The sequence below is a fragment of the Hemitrygon akajei genome, chromosome 22, assembly GCF_048418815.1.
Source record: "Hemitrygon akajei chromosome 22, sHemAka1.3, whole genome shotgun sequence".
In the NCBI taxonomy this organism is placed as follows: Eukaryota; Metazoa; Chordata; class Chondrichthyes; order Myliobatiformes; family Dasyatidae; genus Hemitrygon; species Hemitrygon akajei.
In genome coordinates this window covers 28,157,958-28,179,774 of record NC_133145.1, presented here as the reverse complement: position 1 = coordinate 28,179,774, position 21,817 = coordinate 28,157,958, and the positions used below count along the sequence as shown (strand labels likewise).

At 38.3% G+C, this 21,817-nt stretch overlaps 1 protein-coding gene across 15 annotated transcripts in view; it reads right to left on the bottom strand.

Annotated features, from left to right (window-relative positions):
• The window catches only part of foxk2b (forkhead box K2b), a 113,306-nt gene that overhangs the window by 46,870 nt on the left and 44,619 nt on the right, over window positions 1-21,817 (bottom strand). For all 15 annotated transcript variants that reach the window (XR_012095930.1, XR_012095931.1, XR_012095929.1 and 12 more), the window contains exons 2-5: window positions 16,780-16,974; window positions 15,741-15,894; window positions 14,209-14,355; window positions 12,597-12,790 (exon numbers count right to left, since the gene is read on the bottom strand). Coding sequence is in view for 1 of the 15 variants with exons in the window: in XM_073025884.1 (XP_072881985.1) it covers window positions 12,597-12,790; window positions 14,209-14,355; window positions 15,741-15,894; window positions 16,780-16,974 (690 nt within the window). In the remaining 14 variants the exon portion in view is untranslated. The remainder of the gene's footprint in view (window positions 1-12,596; window positions 12,791-14,208; window positions 14,356-15,740; window positions 15,895-16,779; window positions 16,975-21,817) is intronic.

The window sequence follows — 21,817 nt, the reverse complement described above, 5'->3', positions numbered from 1 at the left end:
TTACTTCTTTTCAGGACCACAGTATATTCTCAAAAAATTCACTCTTAATTCCTTAATTAAGTAAACTTCCTCAAATGCAACCTCCATATTATTTTACCAGTTGTTCATCACTTTTGACAGCATCAAAATAATCCAATGTTACATCAAATGGCATATTGTCCTTTGTTCTGCTCAACCGCAATATAAATTGACTTTTTATATATATGAAAAAAAAACATATTCAATGTATTTTATTTGCAGTAAATCATAGTACATGGATGTCTATTTTATCCCAACTCTATCATTAGCATTCTGCATGACAAATATGGCAGTATATTTCTCCAAGAAGCAAAACAGGACCAGGATTAATATGATCATGGCTGATCCAATACTTCAGTACCATACTTCAATCCTTTGATGCCGTTTATCTAGCTACCTCCATAACTATAAATACCAACTTTCATGACAGAATTCCTCAGATTCATTACCTTTAGACTAAAGAAATTTCTCACCTCAGTCCTAAATGGCTTTTTACCTCAGCTGCAGACTGCAAGCCGACCCTATCCCCAAATGTAAACCATTGTTCCTGTATCGAGCCTGATAAGTCTCATCTAAATTTTGTACATTTTAACGAGCACTCCTCTCATTCTTCTGAGACTTAATTGCCCTTCATATGATAGCCCTGACATTTGAGAAATCAGTCTGTGAAAAGTTAATAGTACTCCCTCTATGGCATGTATATCCATTCTTAGTTAGAGAGATCACAATCCTCCAGCTAAGCTCTGACCAAGGTCCTGCATCGTGGAAGACAGTTGAGCAATAAATGATCTGCTAGAGCAACAACTCAGCAGATCAAGTAACATATGGTAGGGCAAAACAGAGGCAAGGAGGAGTCATTGACCTTTCAAGTTGAAACTCTGCATCAGGAAAAAAAATGTTGTTTCTCTATACAAGACCTCTTCCAAAGAAGACCAACATATCATTTACCACCTTAACTATTTGCTGCATCTCCACAACTGGTTGATAGTAAGGTGGAGTACCCATTGCAGGAAAAGAAAACCAATCTCATTGTTCTCTGCCCAGCTAACTCTCAGCACTGAAGACCCAGTTACATGCAATTCACTGTTGCACAGGCCAGAGAAAAAAAAACAATTTCAACTGTCATAACCAGTGATTACTAGGTGAGCAGAAGAAAAATAAATTGAAAGATGTTCTCAAAAATCTTCTATTATCACATCTGTTGGTGATATTAAACCCAATTCTGACTCTGGTCCCCTTCAACTGTCCAAAAATCAAGATGGCATTTTTGGGTTGGCCTTCTTAGGGATACATCAAAGGGCAACATAACTAACAGGAATACAGCACTTCTCCATCTACCTACTTACCCCTTCAACAATCTTTTGCAATAACTGTAGCACACTTTGGTAATCTGCAACCTCAGAAATTGACGTGGAAACAAATCATCCAGAAATCAGAAGCTAGTGGATGATGGTGGAAAAGCCAGCACAGCTTTACCTATGCAGTTGACCATTTTTGCAAAACAGTTAACTTTTCCATATGAACTTTGCTCAGGTTTGTATTTATTAGCCTCAACTTCCAGAGGTCAGGCCTTGATGTTATTCAAACACCAAGACATCAACAGCTGGAAACTCAATAAGTTACAACAAAGAAGCTGAATATTTTGGAATTTAATCTGTGCTGGAGTAATCAAACAGTACAATAGCTCAACTTTGTCACAATATCAGTGTTCAACAATACATACAAAGAAATCCCATTATTGGCCTTAAACACAGTACTTTCAAAGCCATGGGAACCCTGGTGAACAAGATTAATCTTTTCAGGATTAAGTTGCAGGATTTTCGACAAAGAATGGTCTTGTCAAAAATTGTACAAGAATATGGCCAGAGCAGTGCAGATACATATCCTTGAAGACACTGTTACTTCTAATAAAATCTGTCACAGATATCCAAACATTCACTGTACTGCAACAAACCTGCACATAAAAAGTGTCTTTTCCCCATAGTTCCAATCCCTATCAGTATTGCCACTAAATGTGTGTTCAAGTCAAATGAAGAATTAGTGAAGCATTTTGAAGGTGAAGGACATCTATACTTCGGTTAACAATTCCTTAATAAAAAAAAAATGCTTTCCACATGATCAAGTGATCACCATGACCTGAGAGTTATACCTATCATTGTATACTGATTTATATAAAGTATCAATTTTTTTTAAAAAAATGAGTGCATGTTACTTTGCATTGCAGAATAGCACTGATGTAGTAGTTCTCAAAGTGTGGAATGAAGTTCTGACATATAAGTAATGACAAATACTTAGCTGTAAAGGCTGCTGCCATTCAAGGATGGGGAATTGAAATAATAACTTCACATTCTTTAAAAAGCTTTAAAAAAACAGAATGTTATTCTTCAAAACTAGTCCAAAACAGTTTAAAGGTTAACTTTAGTTGTCACATATCCATCAAAACATACTGTGAAATGTGTTGTATGCATCAATGACCAACAGATTCCGAGGATGCGCTGGGAGCTGTCAGCAAGTGTTGCCATTTTTCAACATAGCATGCCCACTCTTCACTAACCCACCCATCCACCTGGTTTCACCCACCACCTTCTGGCTCTTCCTTCTCCCCCCCCCCCCCCCCCCACCCCAACTTCTTATTCTGGCTTCTTCCCCTTCCTTTCCAGTTCTGAAGAAAGTTCTCAACCTGGAACATTGACCGATATTCATTTCCATCGATGCTGAGTTTCTCCAGCATTGTGTATATGCTACCCTAACTAACCCACAAGTCTTTGGAATGGGGGAGGAAACCAGAGAACCAGTGGTCACGGCTAAAACAGGCCGCAGCACAAACTGAATCCCAATCGCTAGCGCTGTAAAGTGTTGTGCTAGCTTTACTCTACCATGTTGTGTCAATATCCAAAATGTTTCATTATCTGTTACTTTTTAAAAAAAAATGCTGCTTGCAGACAAGAATGATTGCACTGGAACCAACCTGAGGCTTCTACATCTACATCTGTTCAAGAAACAAAGACTAGAACACCGTATAACAGCAATGTGCATAGTAAAAACCATGTCAATTCTGACCCAATATGGCTACAGGTGATAATCCATTACTATCTTACCCAAACAAATCTACCAAACCATTATAATCATGCACAGATTGTTTATTCAGTTAATGTCCTGAGGTTAGGCTTGAACAAATTCCAAATGGATTTTCACCTGGAATACCTCTTCATAGACTTATCACTTTGAATTTTCCTCATCTACTTGTTTCACTTCAGATACACATTTCCTTCATGCATTCCCACTGCTCCCCCCCCAGCACCACCACCCCAAGATACATTTCACGTACATTTCTACTGAAATGAAAACTAGATTTCTATTGAAATAATCCAGGAATGCTCACGACAGGAAAATAAATCTGAAAACAATGGCAAACAATAAGGAAATAAACTGAAAACCAAAGAAAATGTAAAATAACTGTAACCTAAAATAACAGAACATATAGGAAACAGCAGATCAAACAATATCTGCAACAGGATTTAACATTTCAGGTTAATTCCCTTTGGCAGAACAACAAATAAAACAAGTTCATTTTCAGATGAACAGAGTCAGGGTAGGGCAGAAAATGATAATGGAAAGGTCCATGATAGTGCAAGACCATTGTTGCCATGGTGATGAAATGAAAATCGTGAAGGGAAACTTGGGGAGAGGGGTGTATACTTGGAAAGGGGTATGGGAGAATGCACACAAATAAAGGAAGATAAAATCTGTGAAATGCAGAGCTACAGGAAATGTACAGCGCATCAGGTAGCGCTAATGGAGGAAAGCTTACTACACTTATAACTTGGTTTGGCCACTATGGCAGGAATGGCTAAAGTGGAGGCAGGAAATAAGCCACTGCATAAACAACCATATCTACAGCATCAATAATACTGAACTTAGAAAGGACACATATGCTAGCTAAGAAACAAATGAACAAAATCTATCTGCTCTTGTTAAGACAGCTGCTAATACTTGCATCAACTTTTGGTCAATAGGGACTACAAAAATGTTAGTGAAGCCTATGATTTCTCAACAGGATTTGAAAGGGAGAACACAACTACAACTGTGAAATACCTGCTGCACCTGATGACCCTGTGATCTCCATCTCACAAGCCAACGTTAGGCTGTCTTTAAAGAGAGTGGACCCTCGCAAGGTATAAGGTCCCGATGGAGTAGCTGGTAAGGCTCTGAAAACCTGTGCCAACCAACTAGCAGGAGTATTGAAGGACATTTTCAACCTCTCACTGCTACAGACAGAAGTTCCCACTTGCTTCAAAAAGGCAACTATTATATCAGTGCCTAAGAATAATGTGGGCGCCTTAATGACTATCGCCTGGTAGCCCTCACATCGACAGTAATAAAATGCTTTGAAAGGTTGGTCATCACTAAACTGAACTCCTGGACAAGCTCCTGGACCCATTGCAATTCGCATATCGCCACAATAGGTCAATGGCAGACACAATCTCAATGGCCCTCCACACAGCTTTAGACCACCTGGACAACACAAACAGCTATGCCAGGATGCTGTTCATCAACTATAGCTCAGCATTTAATTCAGTTTTCCCCCACTATCCGAAGGTGGAGCGTCCCTATGAAACCTTTTGTAAGCCGAAATGTCATAAAGCGAAGAAGCAATTACCATTAATTTACATGGGAAATTTTTTTGAGCATTCCCAGACCCAAAAAATAACCTACCAAATAACACATAAAACCTAAAATAACACTAACATATAGTAAAAGCAGGAATGATGTGATAAATATACAGCCTATATAAAGCAGAAATATTGTATGTACAGTGTAGTTTCACTTATCAAAATTGGGAAGACAGCGAGCCAAAATCGATTTGGAGAGAGAGAGAGAGAGAGAGAAATCGGCACATACACGCATGAGCACACAACTGCCCACACAAGGCTTCATGGTCACGGTAGTCTTTCTCGGGGTAAACACATGTATAAAGCGGGCGTCTTTTTTTTCGTAAAAGCGGAAATCTTCTTTGGTTAGTGAAAACAGGTACTAATGTAGGTCTTTCATAACAGCAAGCTGTCGTAAAGCGAAAGTTCGAAAAACAGGGGCCACCTGTACCATCATTCCCACAATCCTGATTGAGAAGTTACAGAATCTGGGCCTCTGTACCTCCCTCTGCAATCAGATCCTTGACTTCCTAGACCACAATCTGTGCAGATTGGTGATAACATATTCTCCTAGCTGATGAGCACCTCAGTGGTGTGTGCTTAGCCCACTGCTCTACTCTCTGCAAACACATGACTGTGTGGCTGGGCACAGCTCAAATACCATCTATAAATTTGCTGATGATACAACCATTGTTGGTAGAATCTCAGGTGGTGACGAGAGGGTGTACAGGAGTGAGATATGCCAACTAGTGAAGAGATACCGCAGCAACAACCTGGCATTCAATGTCAGTTAGACGAAAGAGCTGATTGTGCACTTCAGGAAGGGTAAGACGAAGGAACACATACCGATCCTCATAGAGGGATCAGAAGTGGAGAGAGTGAGCAGTTTCAAGTTCCTGGGTGTCAAGATCTCTGAGGATCTAACCTGGTCCCAACATATTGATGTACAGTCGGCCCTCCTTATCTGCCAGGAATTGGTTCCGGGACCCCTCACGGACACCAAAACTCGCGGATGCTCAAGTCCCTTAGTCAACCTGTTTCAGTGCAGTGGACATTAGGACCCACCGGCAGAGATCTGAATCCACAGTGTTTCTGTTCATGAAAATAATCACGATTGCGATTGAAAATAAAGTGGAAATAATAAAGCGATCGGAAAGAGGTGAAACGCCATCGGTCATTGGAAAAGCGTTAGGCTACAGTCGGTCAACGACTGGAACAATTTTAATGGATAAAGTGAGAAAGGCTGTGCCCCGGTGAAAGCTACAATTATTACTAAGCAACGCAGTGGTTTAATTATTGGGTTTTGGGGTTTGGGATTTTGAGTTTTTGATCCTCACATCAACCCGGCACGGTGGAGAGCGCACTCGATAGCGGTCTGTCACTGGATCGAACTTGGGAAAAAGTTCCCGAGCCCGGCACTGAAACATACGTTTTTAAGTGTTTTATATGCATAGAAAGGTAAAACATATACTATATACTAAGACAAACGTTTGACTAACTGACGCTAAATAATACCGGATGTACCTGTTCCGACTTACGGAGTAAGAGAACTTCGGATTTTTTTCAATCCTGATCCACGATAACCCACGCACATCCTCCCGTATACTTTAAATCATCTCTAGATTACTTATAATACCTAATACAATGTAAATGCTATGCAAACTAGTTGTTATACTGCATTGTTTAGGGAATAATGACAAGAAAAAAGTCTGTACATGCTCAAACAGCAAGTGCTGGAAGAGCACTTGCGGGTTTTCGCGATTCACGGTTGGTTAAATTCGTGCATGCGGAATTCGCAGATAAGGAGGGCCAACTGTAGTGACAAAAAAGGCTATACTTTATTTGGTGTTTGAAGAAATTTGGTACGTCAACAAATACACTCAAAAACTTCTATAGTTTTACCATGGAGAGTATTCTGACAGGCTGCATCACTGTCTGGTATGGAGGGACTACCATACAGGGCCAAAAGAAGCTGCAGAAGGTTGTAAATCTAGTCAGCTCCATCTTAGGCACTAGCCTACAAAGTACCCAAAACATCTTTAGGGAGCGGTGTCTCAGAAAGGCAGCATCCATTATTAAGGACCTCCAGCACCCAGGGCATGCCCTTTTCTCACTCTTACCATCAGGTAGGAGGTATAGAAGCCTAAAGGCAAACACGCAGCAATTCAGGAACAGCTTCTTCCCCTCTGCCATCCGATTCCTAAATGGACACTAAATCTTTGGACACCTCACTTTAAAAAAAAAACAGTATTTCTGTTTTTGCATGTTTAAAAAAAATCTATTCAATATACATAATTGATTTACTTGTTTATTTATTATTTTTTAAAGATTTTTTTCTCTGCTAGATTATGTATCGTATTGAACTGCTGCTGCTCAGTTAACAAATTTCACGTCACATGCTGGTGATAATAAACCTGACTCTGATTCTGATTATTCAGCAAAATGAGGAATGCGTTGAGCAACCTTGTACTTACGGATGCTATACATTTCAAACCCAGGTGGCTATTTTAGCTGATTTTTCTGGAGTATCAACATACTGCTCCAGAACACGTGAAATAAAAGCAATATAGGGCATTGAACAACACACAAAAAACGTACTGAACCATGCGCCTGCTCCCACCATTTTATGAGAGCTCTAAATTACTTCCCTAAATTAACCTGATACCCTTTGATTTCTTTACTCAGAGATCTACTTTTGTTTTTAGTACACTCTGCCACAACCTCCAAAGCCTTTTAGGTAGAGAATTCCAAGATTCCCTACCTTCTGGAACAAAAATATGAATGGATGACCCTTGTTGATAATTTGAGAAAATGACCACTTTTTCTCAGGTTGGGGTGTTTAGAACATCTTCACCTCATCTATTGTTAAGCCACATGAGACTTTAATACAATTTAATAAGATTACTTCTCATTTTCCAAATTCAAGATTATAGCCCTCTTTTAATGTCTTAATCCAGAAACCTGCCAATCTCAGGAATTAAACTGACGTACTCCCTCTATTACATGTATACTTCCTTTGACAGAGAGACCAGAGTTACACCGAATGTGTAGTCACCAGGGTTTTACATAACTGGAGCAAATGACTCAATTCAAACTCAAATCTTCTTGCACTAAAGGCCTACGCACCAGCTATCTTACTAGTTCGTAGCTCTACTGTCATATTGACATTTCAGTGATTCATTACAAAGACACCTAGGTCTTTCCAGACAACAAACCCTTTCAATATCTCACCATTTAAAGACCTCTTTTCTTTTAACTATTGAAGTTAATAATCTCAGTTTTCAACATGCTATTTCATTGGCCATGTTTTCCCATCTGTTAAATTCTCCGTGAAACTTTGTATCACCAAATAAGTATGCTTTCCTCAATTCAAAATGCAAATACAAACTGTAAATAGTCGGGGGGCCCAGTACTGGCACCAACTTGTTATTGCCACCCAAATCAAAACTGACATTTAATCCCACTGTTCATTAAGAATCAGAATAGAAACAGGTCATTCAGCCTACTATGTCCATATCCACTAATGAACACCCATTTGTATTAATTCCACTTTCCAGCACTTGGTTCATAATCAATACACCTCTTAAATACTGTTAGTGATAGTTTCCTGCATTCTAGCAATGTACCCCCCCCCCAAAAAGCATGCACACTTCTGTTTTGTTTTTAAGAATCGCAAGTGTGACACCTTACTAAAAGCGTTAAGTCCAAACACAGTACAGGCAGTCCCCGGGTTACGTACGTGTTCCGTTCCGGAGTCCGTCTTTAAGTCGGATTTGTATGCAAGTCGGAACAAGTACATCCGGTATTATTTAGCGTCAGTTAGTCAAACATTTGTCTTAGCATATAGTATGTATTTTACCTTTCTATGCACATAAAACACTTAAGAAACATTATGTATTCCAATAACTAAACCACTGCGTTGCTTAGTAATAACTGTAGCTTTCATCAGGGCAGGGCCTTTCACATGCTCCATTATTCTCACTTTATCCATTATCCTTTAAAATTGTTCTGATCATTGACCGACTGTAGCCTAACGCTTTTCAAATGACCGACGGCGTTTCACCTCTTTCCAAATGCTTTATTATTTCCACTTTATTTTCAATTGCCATCGCTTCCCGTTAACGGAACAGAAGCAATGCGGGCGGTGGATCTCGAGGTCTGCTGGATCCTAAGGACCACCGCACTGAATTCCCCAGGTCCTAAAGCACTGAGACAGGTTAAATGGGACAAGTGGGGGCTGTGCTGGGTTTGGGTATTTGATCCTCCACAATATTCCGCGTGGGAATTTAATCCGGAGGCGGCAGTGTTTTTTTTTTTACGAGGTCGAGTTGTGAGCTCAACATCAACCTGGCACGGGAGCGGTCTGGCACTAGATCGAACTTGGGAACCTCCATTCTCCAGCCCGGCGCTGATCTCACTGCACCACCAGCCGACCAGAACGGGGTGGGGGGCAGGGTCGAGGTGAATCTTACTAAGAAAAATTTAAGCCAAATACAAAGTTAAACACTTAACACAGTGTCAACAGCAATTACTTAAAATGGCGGACGGCGTTCTCCTTCCTCGGTTCATAAGTACGAGTTGTCCGTAAGTCGGATGTTCATAACTCGGGAACTACCTGTATATAAAGTGTCCATCTATACCCACTTGTCGGTTTCAACCCCAGTATGATATAAGAATCAAATTTTTCTTTCAAAATTACAAGTGAACAATAACTGGTCCCATTGTTCCCCCTCCCTTAAGCACTGTGTCAGTTTAGGCATGCTAGCATTTTCATTACCATTTATATCATTTTAGCATTCTTTGCTTTCCCCATCCATTCTTCGATGGTGAGTTATATTTACGACCACCTAATCTGTGGGAACTGTTCTAGAATAAATGGATTCTTGAATGATGACATCTTGATGTAACCACCATCTTCAATGTCACCTTCTTTTAAGTCAAAATACATGAGTTATTAGGTCCTGGAAATTTACTGCCTTTCGGTCTCATTAATTTCTCAATTTTAAAAATAATTGAAACTAGTTTCATTGCTTTTCATTCATTGATGTTTGAGCTGTCTTTGGCTTCTTCCATTAAAACAAATACATTTAATTTCTCTGCTGTTTTCAATGCAATTTCTTCTGAGTCTGCAAAGAACTACAATATTTTTCACAAACCTTATTAAAATCAATGAAGATTTTAGTCAATTTTTGTGATTGCTTTGCATGTACTGTTTTCCCCTTTCTTTAAAGGTCTCAAATCTCCACTTATAAATTCTAAAAATTTCCCAAGACTCAGGTTTACTGTTCTTTAAGCCTTTTAAATTGCCTAATTTCCTCAGATTTCTCAAGTTGAAAAATTGTTAAGTGAGCTGTGTTAATTATGCCACAGATTTGCAACTGTGAATCAATTATAAATTTATGAAAAATAAATAACTGAAATTAAATTATACAACTAATTAACTCGAGTGACCCCCTTGTACAGCAAGATCTTCAACCAAACATTTTCAGTAACTTGTTGATCAGTCCTGCACGTCAGCTTAGAGGAATTTTAGGCCATTCCTCCTTATAAAACGGCTTCAACTCTCTGAGATGTTGGTGGGCTTTCTTGCATGGCTGCTTGCTTCAGGTCCTTCCACAATATTTCTATAGTATTAAGGTCAAGACTGATTTTGCCATTCCAAAACAAGACTTTTCTTTTTAAACCATTCTGTTGTTGATTAACTCTTGCCTTTTGAATTTATCGCCTTGTTGCATTATCCAACTTTTTTTTTTTTTTTAAACTTTTTTTATTGTTTTCAAATTTACAGAATAAATGTGTATGAGAAAAAAAAGTGTTACCCAGCCCCCCCTCCCCTTAACCCCTCCCCCCAACATCCCTATTAGAAAAAAAAAGAAAGAGAAAAAAAAAGGAATGCCTGGATATTGGAGGGTCCCCACATGCTACTAGGTAATATTGAAGGGATAAAACCGATATCCAGATTGAATAAATATCAGAAAGAATTTATAAAAATTGCATTGGCAGTAGCCAAAAAAGCTATTGCAGTGACTTGGAAATCGGATACATATCTAAGTATAGATCGTTGGAAGAACGAAATTTATGGCTGTATTCCACTTGAAAAAAATCACTTACAATTTAAGAGATAAGTATGAAACATTTTTGAAAATTTGGCGCCCTTATTTACAAAAGGCATTATCCAACTTCTATTAAGCTTCAGGTGACAGACTGCTATCCTGATATTCTCCTGTACAATGCCTTGACAAAATGTTGAATTCATTGTTCCCTCAACTATTGCAAGTTGTTCAGGCCCTGAGGCAGCACAGCAGCCTCAGAATATGATGCTCCTTCCACCATGCTTCACAGTTGGGATGAGGTTTTAGTGCTGGTGTGCAGTGTCCTTCTTCCTCTAAACATAGCAATGTGCATTTCTGCCAAAAAGTTCAACTTTTGTCTCACTTCTGTCCACAGAACCTTGTCTCAGAAGTGTTGTAGAACATCCAGGTAGTCTTTTGCAAACTTATGACGTGCAGCAATGTTTTTTTGGAAAGAAGTGGTTTCCTCTGTGGTATCCTTCCATGAATACCATTCTTGCTCAGTGTTTTTCTTATAGTGGACACATTAACAGAGACCTTAGCAAGTTTTAGAGATTTCTGCAGGTCTTTTGCCATTACCCTTGGGTTCTTTTTCACATCCTTTAGCATTTCATGTTGTGCTCTTAGCAGGATGCCCGCTCCTAGAGAGAGTAGTGACAGGACTGAGTTTCCTCCATTTGTAGACAATTTCTCTTACTGGGGACTGATGAACACTCAGATCTTTAGAAATGCTTTTGTCACCTTTTCCATCTCTACAATTCTTCTAAAGTTGTTTTGACTGAGGCATGATGCACATGAATAGATCTTTCTTGAGAAGCGCAGACTCTCTCAGTAACCTGACTGTGTGTGTCTTTTTTTATTATATAGGTCAGAGCACCTCTACAAGCCACAGCTCCAATCTCATTGACTGGAACAGCTACAACACCTAGCTTTTGGGAAGGTTCACATACTTTTTCAACAAATACATGTAATATTGAATTTTTCTCAATAAATGAAGTACAATGTTTGTGTGATTTAACCAGTTGGGTTCTCTTTATCTACTTTTAGGACTTGTGTAAAGATCTGATCACATTTTAGGTCATATTTATGCAGAAATAGAGAAAATTTTATAGGGTTCACAAACTTTCTAGCACCACTATGTGTATTTCACATTTCCTTAGCATTCCAGCAGGTGGCACACTAATGTACCTTTAATAGGATTTATATTTAGAAAGATGAGTTATATAACACTGAATATTGACTTGACAGAATTTCCAACAAGAATTAATTTAACTACGTTGGCTTCATCAGTTCATTTATAGATGCTTCATTTCTTTCATTGATGAAATAACAAAGTTTTTCATTTTCACTACAATGTGACAAAATGACTTGAGTACGATTATTATACAGAAATCTACCATAATGTAAACTAAATTCCTATATTTAAGCAGCATTCGAACGCAAGTGACCTTTTCTAACAGTCTCATAATAAAATTTTAGAAACTATTTTCAAGCATCAGCCCTCCTGTTGTCTAATTATTTATTGGCCATGCACAATTCATCCAGACTCAATCTTTTCAGATGTCAGTAGCCTCAATCATGTCAAATTATAATCTCTTGTAGTATTTTTTGGTAATATTTTTTAAAAATGCTTTCTAAACATCAGCATTTAACCCACTAGGCAAAATTGGAACAAATACAATTAACACTAGCCTAGTGAGTAAAAGAAATTTGTAATGGCTACTTGGATTTATTTTTATTAAAACAAATGTTTTATAATTGTATCTTTAGTGGAATACATCAAATCCAGAAAAATACTACTGGCATAAATAACCAGGCCAAAAATTACATAACTAATTCCATGCCATTTACACACCTGGAAGAAAGGGGTCCCAAGGGAGTTCTGAAGCAGGGCACACCCCTTGGCCTTCTTTTCCTGAAAGCCTGCTCTGTTAGTTTGCTTTCAGAAGCAGGGTCTATCCTCCAGAATGAGCCTTTTCCAGGCTCCTCCTGGGAACGTGGTACCTTAATGAAGTAGCGGTTTAGGGAAAGATTATGTCGGATGGAATTCTGCAGGAAATGAGAGAAAGATTGAGGTTCTGCAATTAAAATAAATTAGATTCTACTGAACTGCATTAAAGCTCTAATATACTAAGAAATATCTTTCATCAAAACGTATAAACTCTACTCAGGCTTAATCGTCATAAACTCCAGAAAAGCACTACCGTAGATTCCGGATTTTAAGCCGCTACTTTTTTCCCACATTTTGAACAGCTTTGAACTCTGCGGCCTTTAATACAGAGCGGCTAATACATGGTTTTTTTTCATGCCGCCAAAAACATTTTGCCTCGTAACAGTAGACCAATAAAATTGATGAGTAGTTCACAAAGGTCCAATGAAATTGTACGATAAATCAAGCGCACTTTCACAATTAAATTATTGTAAATCAGTCATTTGTACTCACCCTCATCAACATGGAAAACACTCGAAGAAAAGCATTGTGCTGCCTTTATGGCAGTTATTTAGTTTATAATATTTTCGCTTAGTAATTCATTTTCTAGTTAAAGTTAGAAGAGTTTTAACTATATTTGTTTTCTGTACTACATCGCGGGATGCTATGACGTCACACCCGGTTTCGCCGCGTCTTGTGGGATACCAGTTTGCGATAAACGGGACGGCGGGGGGGAGCGGCGGAGCGAAAACGCTGCTTTTAAGTTAAAGGCGATCAATAACTTTTCCTGGTAGAATGCAGTATATATATTTTTTACCAGTCGTTAGGAGATATTGGAATGTTGTTCAGTAAAGAAGTATACGCAACTTATATTTAAAAGTAGCCGCGTTACAGGCACGGTTCGAAAAAAAAGCATTTGCAATATGTATTTGTTTTTGTTACCATATGGATTTAATTAAAAGTTAAAAAATCCTCACGTGTAATATCTTTCTGTGTAAATATCTCATATTACAACGTGGGACACCTGCGGCCGAAAATCCGGTGCGGCCTTTACAAGTAAAAAATTGATTTTATTTCTAAAATTAGAGCCAGCGGCTTTTAATCAGGTGCGCTCTGTAGTCCGGAATCTACGGTAGTTCCTTTTTCACTTTCACCAAAAGTTTGGAGAATCATAAACCATTGATGACAAAAGGATTCCATTTGGCCAATCATGCCCATGCTGGTTGAAAAAACCACAAAGCCTAACCCCATCTTCCTGTACTAGGTTGTGGCTCAGTAACTGCATAGCCAATTACTTTAAAACATGATGACTAGTTGATACACTTATCCCTTTCTCTTGGATTCTATAAGCTTTTACTTTCTTTCCCCCATCAGTCTGCCATGAGGAACCTTATCAAATCCACACTAAAATCTACGCAGACTATATCAGTAAAACTACCTTCATCATCGCATTAAACATTCAATTACATTAATCAGATAGGAGCTTCCCTTAACAATCCACAAATTATTTTTGTTACAGCAAAATTGTGATATTTACCTGCCAACCTTTGTCTGCTGTCCTGTAATATGGATAATTCTTTGTGATATGTGTGTAGATTCCACTTAATGTAAGTTGCTTATCTGGTGCTGTTGTAATGGCTTGAACTATTAATTGTGCATAGGAGTAAGGTGGTTTTGCATCATCCTGTTATCAAAAAACATCATTACTTCTAGAATAAGAACAAGAACAATTTTCTTCCACTGAATTTTGGTTCAAAACTAGTACCTTCACACATTGCACTCCACTCAATCAGTTCCATTTGAATGAACATATTCTATTATAGTGCAAAGTTCCTTCAAGCTCCATATTCATGATTTTAACTGACTTATTATTTAACAAAAGCAGCAAAACAATTACTGATTCAGTTTTCACTTCCCCCCCCAGGGAATTAGAAATGTATTCAAATTATTCTGGTGCTGAACAATTTTCATGGCGTATTGCTCAGTCAGGAGTGATAGAACTTGATCTTAAAGCTAATCTGCTTTATATGACCCAGTAATACTCTAGGTAAATAAATTTACGAAGTAGACTGAAATACATTTGTTATTTCAGAAAATTTTCAATTTGTTTAAGAGGTCTCCGGTCATTTTAATCTAATCTAAATCTTAAATTAATACAAGCCATTTAATATACAATTATTTATTATGACAAGGGAGGTCATTTGTTGCATTGGATCCAAGCAGAAGAATCTTGCGTTGATTTCCCCTCTTTACTTTGCCTGTTGCCCAACAATAACCTCCTCACATGCCTATTAGTTCCCCTTAGAGTTTTTTGGCAATTACTCCAAGTAGAAAATTAACCTACTGGAAAATCTTTGGGAATTGGTAGAATCCTGCAAAAACCTACGTGGTTGGAAGGGAAGTGTGCTAACTCCACAAAACAGCAAAAGAAGCTAGAATCAAACACTAATCCCTGATGTTAAGTGGGGGAAAAAATACTAACAAACGTGCTACTCTCCTGTTGAAATTTTTTTAAATGATCAACAACAGCATATCTGAAGGCAAAGTGGAGTAATATTTGCATGAAGCAAGTGATTAATTTTGGTTTGTTCTGGTAAAACAAAGTCGTTAATAAAAACATACAAAATTTAGTCAGAAGTATGAGGTCTTCAACATTACCCGTGTGCAGGCAATTTAATCATCAACTACTATTTAAAAAATTGATGATTTGTTTTATCATTATTTGTAAAAAGCCTGTAATGGTCAAATATTCCTAAATTGTACATACATAATCCTAAATACTACACTTGGGCTTCAGAATGTCCCGTATTTGGAAAAGTCAGCATGTTAAAGTTTCCTCTTTGTAAGACAGTAATTTGAAATCCAGGTTCATTTCAGAGAAGACAATTTTTTTGTGTTTATACTGCATGTGTTATTACAATTATAAGTCACTATATGTCGGTGATGGTTCAGCTGACAAAATTTCCATCTCAAGTCAACCAGGTTCAAGCCCCTCTACAGGAATTTGACCTGGCAACTGGATGCAGTACTGATGAAGTTCTCATCTTCTGGGCAAGATTTTAAACCTACCTTTGGGCTGTCTCCATCTGATGTTTCCTTGTCATTCTCTGAATTATTTTGTACATGGTCAGACATTAGCTGCAGGTCAGAATGAAGTCCACGACTTATTCGGTAGCCAGAGGAACCTGCACCTCTTGGGCTGGAAGGACAGGAGTTTGCTGCACTGTAGATAAAAACCAAATAATTTTAAATTGGTGCAAACAATGAAGCAGCAATGCAACAAACCAGGTGAAAAGATTAAAAGAAAAGGATTAGCTAACTACACAGAACAGTTTCAATTCAAGGAAAATTTAGGTTCTCAATGTTAAATTAGGTTCCTATCAACTCCAGATCATTGACAGAAATGTGATATGTGGATGAACTGAGGATGACCTATTAGAGGGATCTGAAATAGATGTAAGTAATGAGGAGGAAGATGAAATGCAATGAAAAAATTGCACGCTAGAGAATGAGACTGATGCAAAAGGTGGTGACTAGCATCAACTAGTGGATAAGGCAGTGGCTTCACAGAATAATGTAAACAGGCAAAATCTGCAAGTTGTGTTAGATTTAAAGGAATACAAGAGTTAAAGTAGGAAAGAAGAATAGAACAGAAAATAGAGTTAAAAAGGATAGTTTTGAATTATAGTGGTAGATTACTGGGAAATAGATTACACAAAAACAAGGAAAGCTACAGAAGCTGATCAGCAGATATATTCATGGTCAGTTGATGATTCACTGAGAGGCTGAGAGATAAACTAGTAACACCCAGACTTCAAAATACATTAGAAAACTCCACTGCCCAGGAAACTGGTTATGAAAAACCCAAACTGGCCATGCTAAATATAGTATCACTCCATACTCGCATGCTGAGCATTATACTGTTGATTACCCAGATTTTATTCTATTCCCTCTCAAGTATTCATAATACATTTCTCCTTTCATAATACCTGAAAATTCATCTTAAGAATGAAGATGTTAAGTGAACACTCTTTGTTAATGGAAGTCAAACTGACAATGTAATAAAACAGATTATGGAATGCAATAACAGTGTTATATAGCAGCTTACCTGATTGTTCCAGTGGGAGAAGGTAAGGGACTGATCAGATCAGCTATGTTGTCTGGAATGTTTATCTTCAAAGGTGAGATTTGTGGTTGCACTGGCCTCACTGGGGATTCTGGAGCCTCCTGTTTTTCTTTTTTGACACTGCACAGTGCGGTAAATGAGATCTTGATATTTGTGCTGGGGAACCTGAAGGTGCATCTGGAAAATAAAAGTCAACTATTCAATAGGCATAATTTCTTTGTTATAATATTTTCTTAGCAGAATACAAATGCTAATTAACAATAACTTCAGGGCATATAAATCAAACTGGTAATGCAGGGTCTCAACCCAAAATGTCAACCATCCCCTCCAAAAGATGTTGCTGATTTTTTTTGCTCCAGTTTCCAGCATCTACTGTCTCTCGTCTCTCTCCACATTAAAACTGGAATTTAACATTAAGGTCAGTTGATAATTTCTGGATTGTTTATATACAATAGATGTGTTCAAGCACATTTACCATTCATGTACACACCATGTAGACCTAGACAGCAGTGGTCTGATGCCACCCAGTAAGAGCCTGGTTGGTTCCCAAGCCCAAACTTACCAAGATTTGAAGAAGAGAGCCTGGCTTGCTCGCCTCCAACAGATTGCCCAGAGGTCCAATGCCCCAATCATCCCTGACACTCAACGAAGAGAAGCATGTTTAGGCGCATTTATATTAATAGATTTTTCCAGTCTCCCTGACATCCAAAGATATGATATTAGAACTAAAATAAAAATATCTGAAAACTTAAAAGTAGTTGAGAAAACAATTAAAACCTTTTAAAGCAAAATAAGTAAACTTTTAACTCTCTGCTCTACAATCCCCATCAAAATTAATGGGGTCTCAGAACACAGATCCAACAGGCAGTTTCCCAGTGAGATGCTGGGGAAATCCAGCAAGAGTGAACCTCACTATTGGAACATAGTTACTGCCTGTACACTGCTAGCATTTAGGGTAGCAGTGAAGATCCTCCATCTCTGTCTGGCCTCGGCCATCTTCTCTATTGTGCCTCAGGTGTGGTTCCTCGTTTCTGCCTCTACGGTATGGCTTCAAGTTGGCTTTGGTCCAGAGAAGTGCTGACTTGATGATGGCTCTCATCACTTGCCCAAATCCATCTCCAGCATTTCCTCACGATAATTGTAGCATGTCCTCTTGGTGACATTGAAGATGGTGGTTGGAGATCTTTCTTAGCAAGAAAATACGGTAGGAAAATAAACAGCCAATGTAATTTAAAATGCACAATTTTATAAAGGGCACAAGAACAGAGTTGTAGGATAAACGCAAATTGAAAATGGCAGCATAGATTGAGAAAATGGGTTTAGTTACGCGAACAGATTGGAGAAGGTGAATTGTTCTCAATGGAACACAAAGTTGAGGGGAAATTAAATGTTATTAAAAACTGCAAACGGTATAGTGAAGGAATAACTTTCCATTGGTGAAAGGATTAAGAAATGGGAGAACAAAGGTGTCCGGCAAAAACAATTTTTTTTAAAAGAAGCATAAATATCTAGAATGCACTCCAATAGTAATAGTGGAGGCAGATTCACTTTCAGTATTCAAAAAGGAATCCAGGAAAGTATTTGAAGAAATATGCAGAGCTATTAAAAGGGAAAATGGATAGAGGATTGGAATGAAGAGGACTAATTTTGCATTGAACTGGTACTGACTTGACTGGCTGCCTCTGCTCTTCTGACTCTAGAAGGCATCGAGTAGTGGAATGAACTGGCAGATTTGATCTGTCAAATGTTTCAGCAAAGTACTCAACTTCCAGTCTTGAGAGCATATGCAAAAGTCTTGGGCTTGAATAACCCAAGGAGTTTGGTATGAGAATACTTGTTTTTCTAGATCACAAACTGCAAAGATCAGTTATGAAGAGATGAATGCATTATTTTGTCCTTGAACTCAAATTAGAGGTCAGTCCTGCCAAAGGGGTTTGGCCCGAAATGTCAACTGTACTCCACCCCCCCCCCCCCCCACCGTAGATGCTGCCTTGGCCTGTTGAGTTCCTCCAGTATTTTGTGTGTTTTGTTAGAGGTCACTGTATATTTGGAAGTATAAAAGCTTAAGTTTCAAAAGGTTTAGCAAAACCGAAGACAATTCATAAAAAAAACCACTGAATTGAAGGTACTTTTAATATTTAAATATAATGTAAACTCACTAAAGATTTCTGTTCTGCAGATAATTTTAAACAGTTACTGAATTTCCATATGAAATACTAATGGTCAGATTATGTGTCAGTAATCAGATGAACTTCAGATTTGTAGCACTGTAAACACTAACAGCAACTGATTTTCAAAGAGCAAACAGCTATTTATAGATGATACCAGGGATAAACAGTCTCACTAACTCCCTAGCAGAAGTGTGAACAACACTGGGACTGCTGCATAAACAACTTCAAGTAATCACACCCATTTGCTACAAGCTAGTATGTCCCTTATGCAGATCAGCTGGTACTATTTTTCTTGGTTGTATGACATCTTTACAAAACATCAACTCTGTATGTTTGCTGTCATATTGAGATAATTCACTCCTGAAACAACCTCCATCTGTTGATAACAATGTATCATAGAATTCAGCCTTCCCACCACAGTAATGCCTGCCTTTTTCCTAAAACAGTTTTGAGAAAAATTCTGAAACATTTTTACAAGAGATGGTGCAAGCTAGGACTTTATATCTTTGAGTAAGAGACTGAAGAAAGGGAACACAAAAAAAGGGCACAGGATTAAGGTGAAGGATCTAAGATTTAAAAGCGATCCAAAGGGCAACTTCTTCACAGAGAGGTGCGTATATAGAATGAGCTGTCAGAGGAAGTGGTTGAAACAGAAACAATAATAATGTTTACAAGACACTTGGACAGGTGCATGAATAGGAAAGCTGCAGAAAAATATGGGCCAAATGCCGGCAAATGGTACTGGCTTAAATGGCCATCTTGGGACATTTTGGGCTGCAAGGCCATTTTATCATGGTTGTTTTCTAAGGTATATGACTCTAAATACATTTCCTAGACACACACTTAAAAACACATTAAGCAAATATAATAAATTCTGGGGTCTAAGTCCTAACAATGATTTTAATGTGCTGTAATAAAAATTGTTTAATGGAAGAACTAAAGTATTTTCTGAATGAACATCTTAGCCAGGCTCAACTTTTAAATTCACAATGCCAAGTTACAGAATAAGACTCATCTTAGTTGAACATAAGCGTAATACAGGTCAACCTTCGATAATCCGGCACAATTTGGACCTCAGGAGTGCCGGATTAGTGAAAATGCCGAATTACAGAAGGATCACATTAAGCAATAGCTAACCGCCTCATCATACCTTTAAAATATCATGTAAATCAGTACAAGTTAGAAATATTAAATGAGTAGCAAGTGAGATTCTAATAAAGTAATATACTGTACAGGCACAGATAAAATAAAGGGCAAAGGAAAATGTACAGGAATTAACTTATACAGAACAATTGAGCACTTCCGCTTCTAAAATGAGACGTTTAATATACCTTTAGGCAAAGTTACATGTCTGCAAGTGTGGGGTTGTCAGGATCATCAACATCTTCATCTTGAAAAATGAGTGAAGCATCAGGAATTGGTGCTGAAACTGGCACAACAGCTTCTTCAGAAACTGCTGATGTTGGTGACAGCACATCTGGGCGAGAGGAAGCAGAAGTTGGAGAAAGGAGGTCTTCTATGTGCCACATTTCACGTGACCACCAGCAGCCGGGGATTCAGCGCTGGGCTCTTCCCTCTTCACTCCCAGTTACTGAGGGAATCCTCTTTAGTTGCTTTTCCTCTGCTTAGTAATATGCTTATATTCAAGCAGGTCGCCACATTTGATCTGAGGTCGTAGGCAGAAGAGAATGAAGTGCCGGCCAACAGGCAGGCAAGAAGGCAGACTGACGCAGCGCGCACCAGCTGCTCCACCGCTGACGGGTGAGACGGCCGGATGCTGGGTGGCCATGCCTCACGCAAATGATATTAATAAATGTAGGAAAACAAGCAGGAATCACCTGTCTGTGCTTACAAGAGCGCACCAACATGTGAACAGATCTAGCGCAACCAAAATGATGCGCAGCAGAATGATATGGTGGCCCGGGAAATTTGAAATTACAGTTGCGCGGAAAATTTGAAATCAATGCTGGATTAGCGAAGGAACTGGATTACAGGTAGTCGGTATTGCAAAATTAAAATTCAGCCACTTAAACAGGTTTTTAAAAATATGATCAAAGTGTTCCAAATTGATGGACATTTTCTATTTTTTGCAAAAGATTCTGTCATGTTCTCATGTCTTTTGTCTTCAGATCATTTTTAAGTTTTCAAAAAAAAATTGCACCTTCAGAGTGGAACATTCCAAGATACTTTGTAAAATATTAAGCACAATTTAAGTCACAAAGTTAGACCAGAAGCATGGTTGAAGTGAAACCAATGATAAGAAACTAAAACAAATCAGAATCAGAAGCAGATTTATTATCCCTGAAATATTCAAGAAATTAAAATCATAATTAAAATACTCCAAGGTTTCAAGAGGTAGATTTTAAAGAAGCGGTGGAAATGCAGAAATACTTTTTTTTTAAAAAGAGGCAATTTGCTGAACTTCAATCAAACTGAAAGTAGAGCTGACATCAGAAAAATAATGAAAATAAGGAGAGTTCAGAAAACTGCATAAAAATCTGAGGCCTTCAAATCACAGCTGACCAGAGTTAAAACTGGCAGAGTAGGCTAATCAAAGACAAATGGTTTATGGTTGTCTTCTGGTGAGAGCTGTGGTCGGACCACACCCTACTTACTTCAACTTGCGAATTAAGCAGGCTGGGCATCTTAAAATCTCAACCATCTTCAATTCCATGTCCTTTGAGATTAAGATTCACCTCAACACATCTAGTCTTAATATTTACACAGGAAGACGTCTATGTCCATTCACTTCTAAATATCAAATAAGCAACTGGAAAAGCTAGGCACAGGAGAGAGGCCCAGAAAGGGAAAGAGTCCCATAGACATTGTACAAGGAAAACATGCCTCAT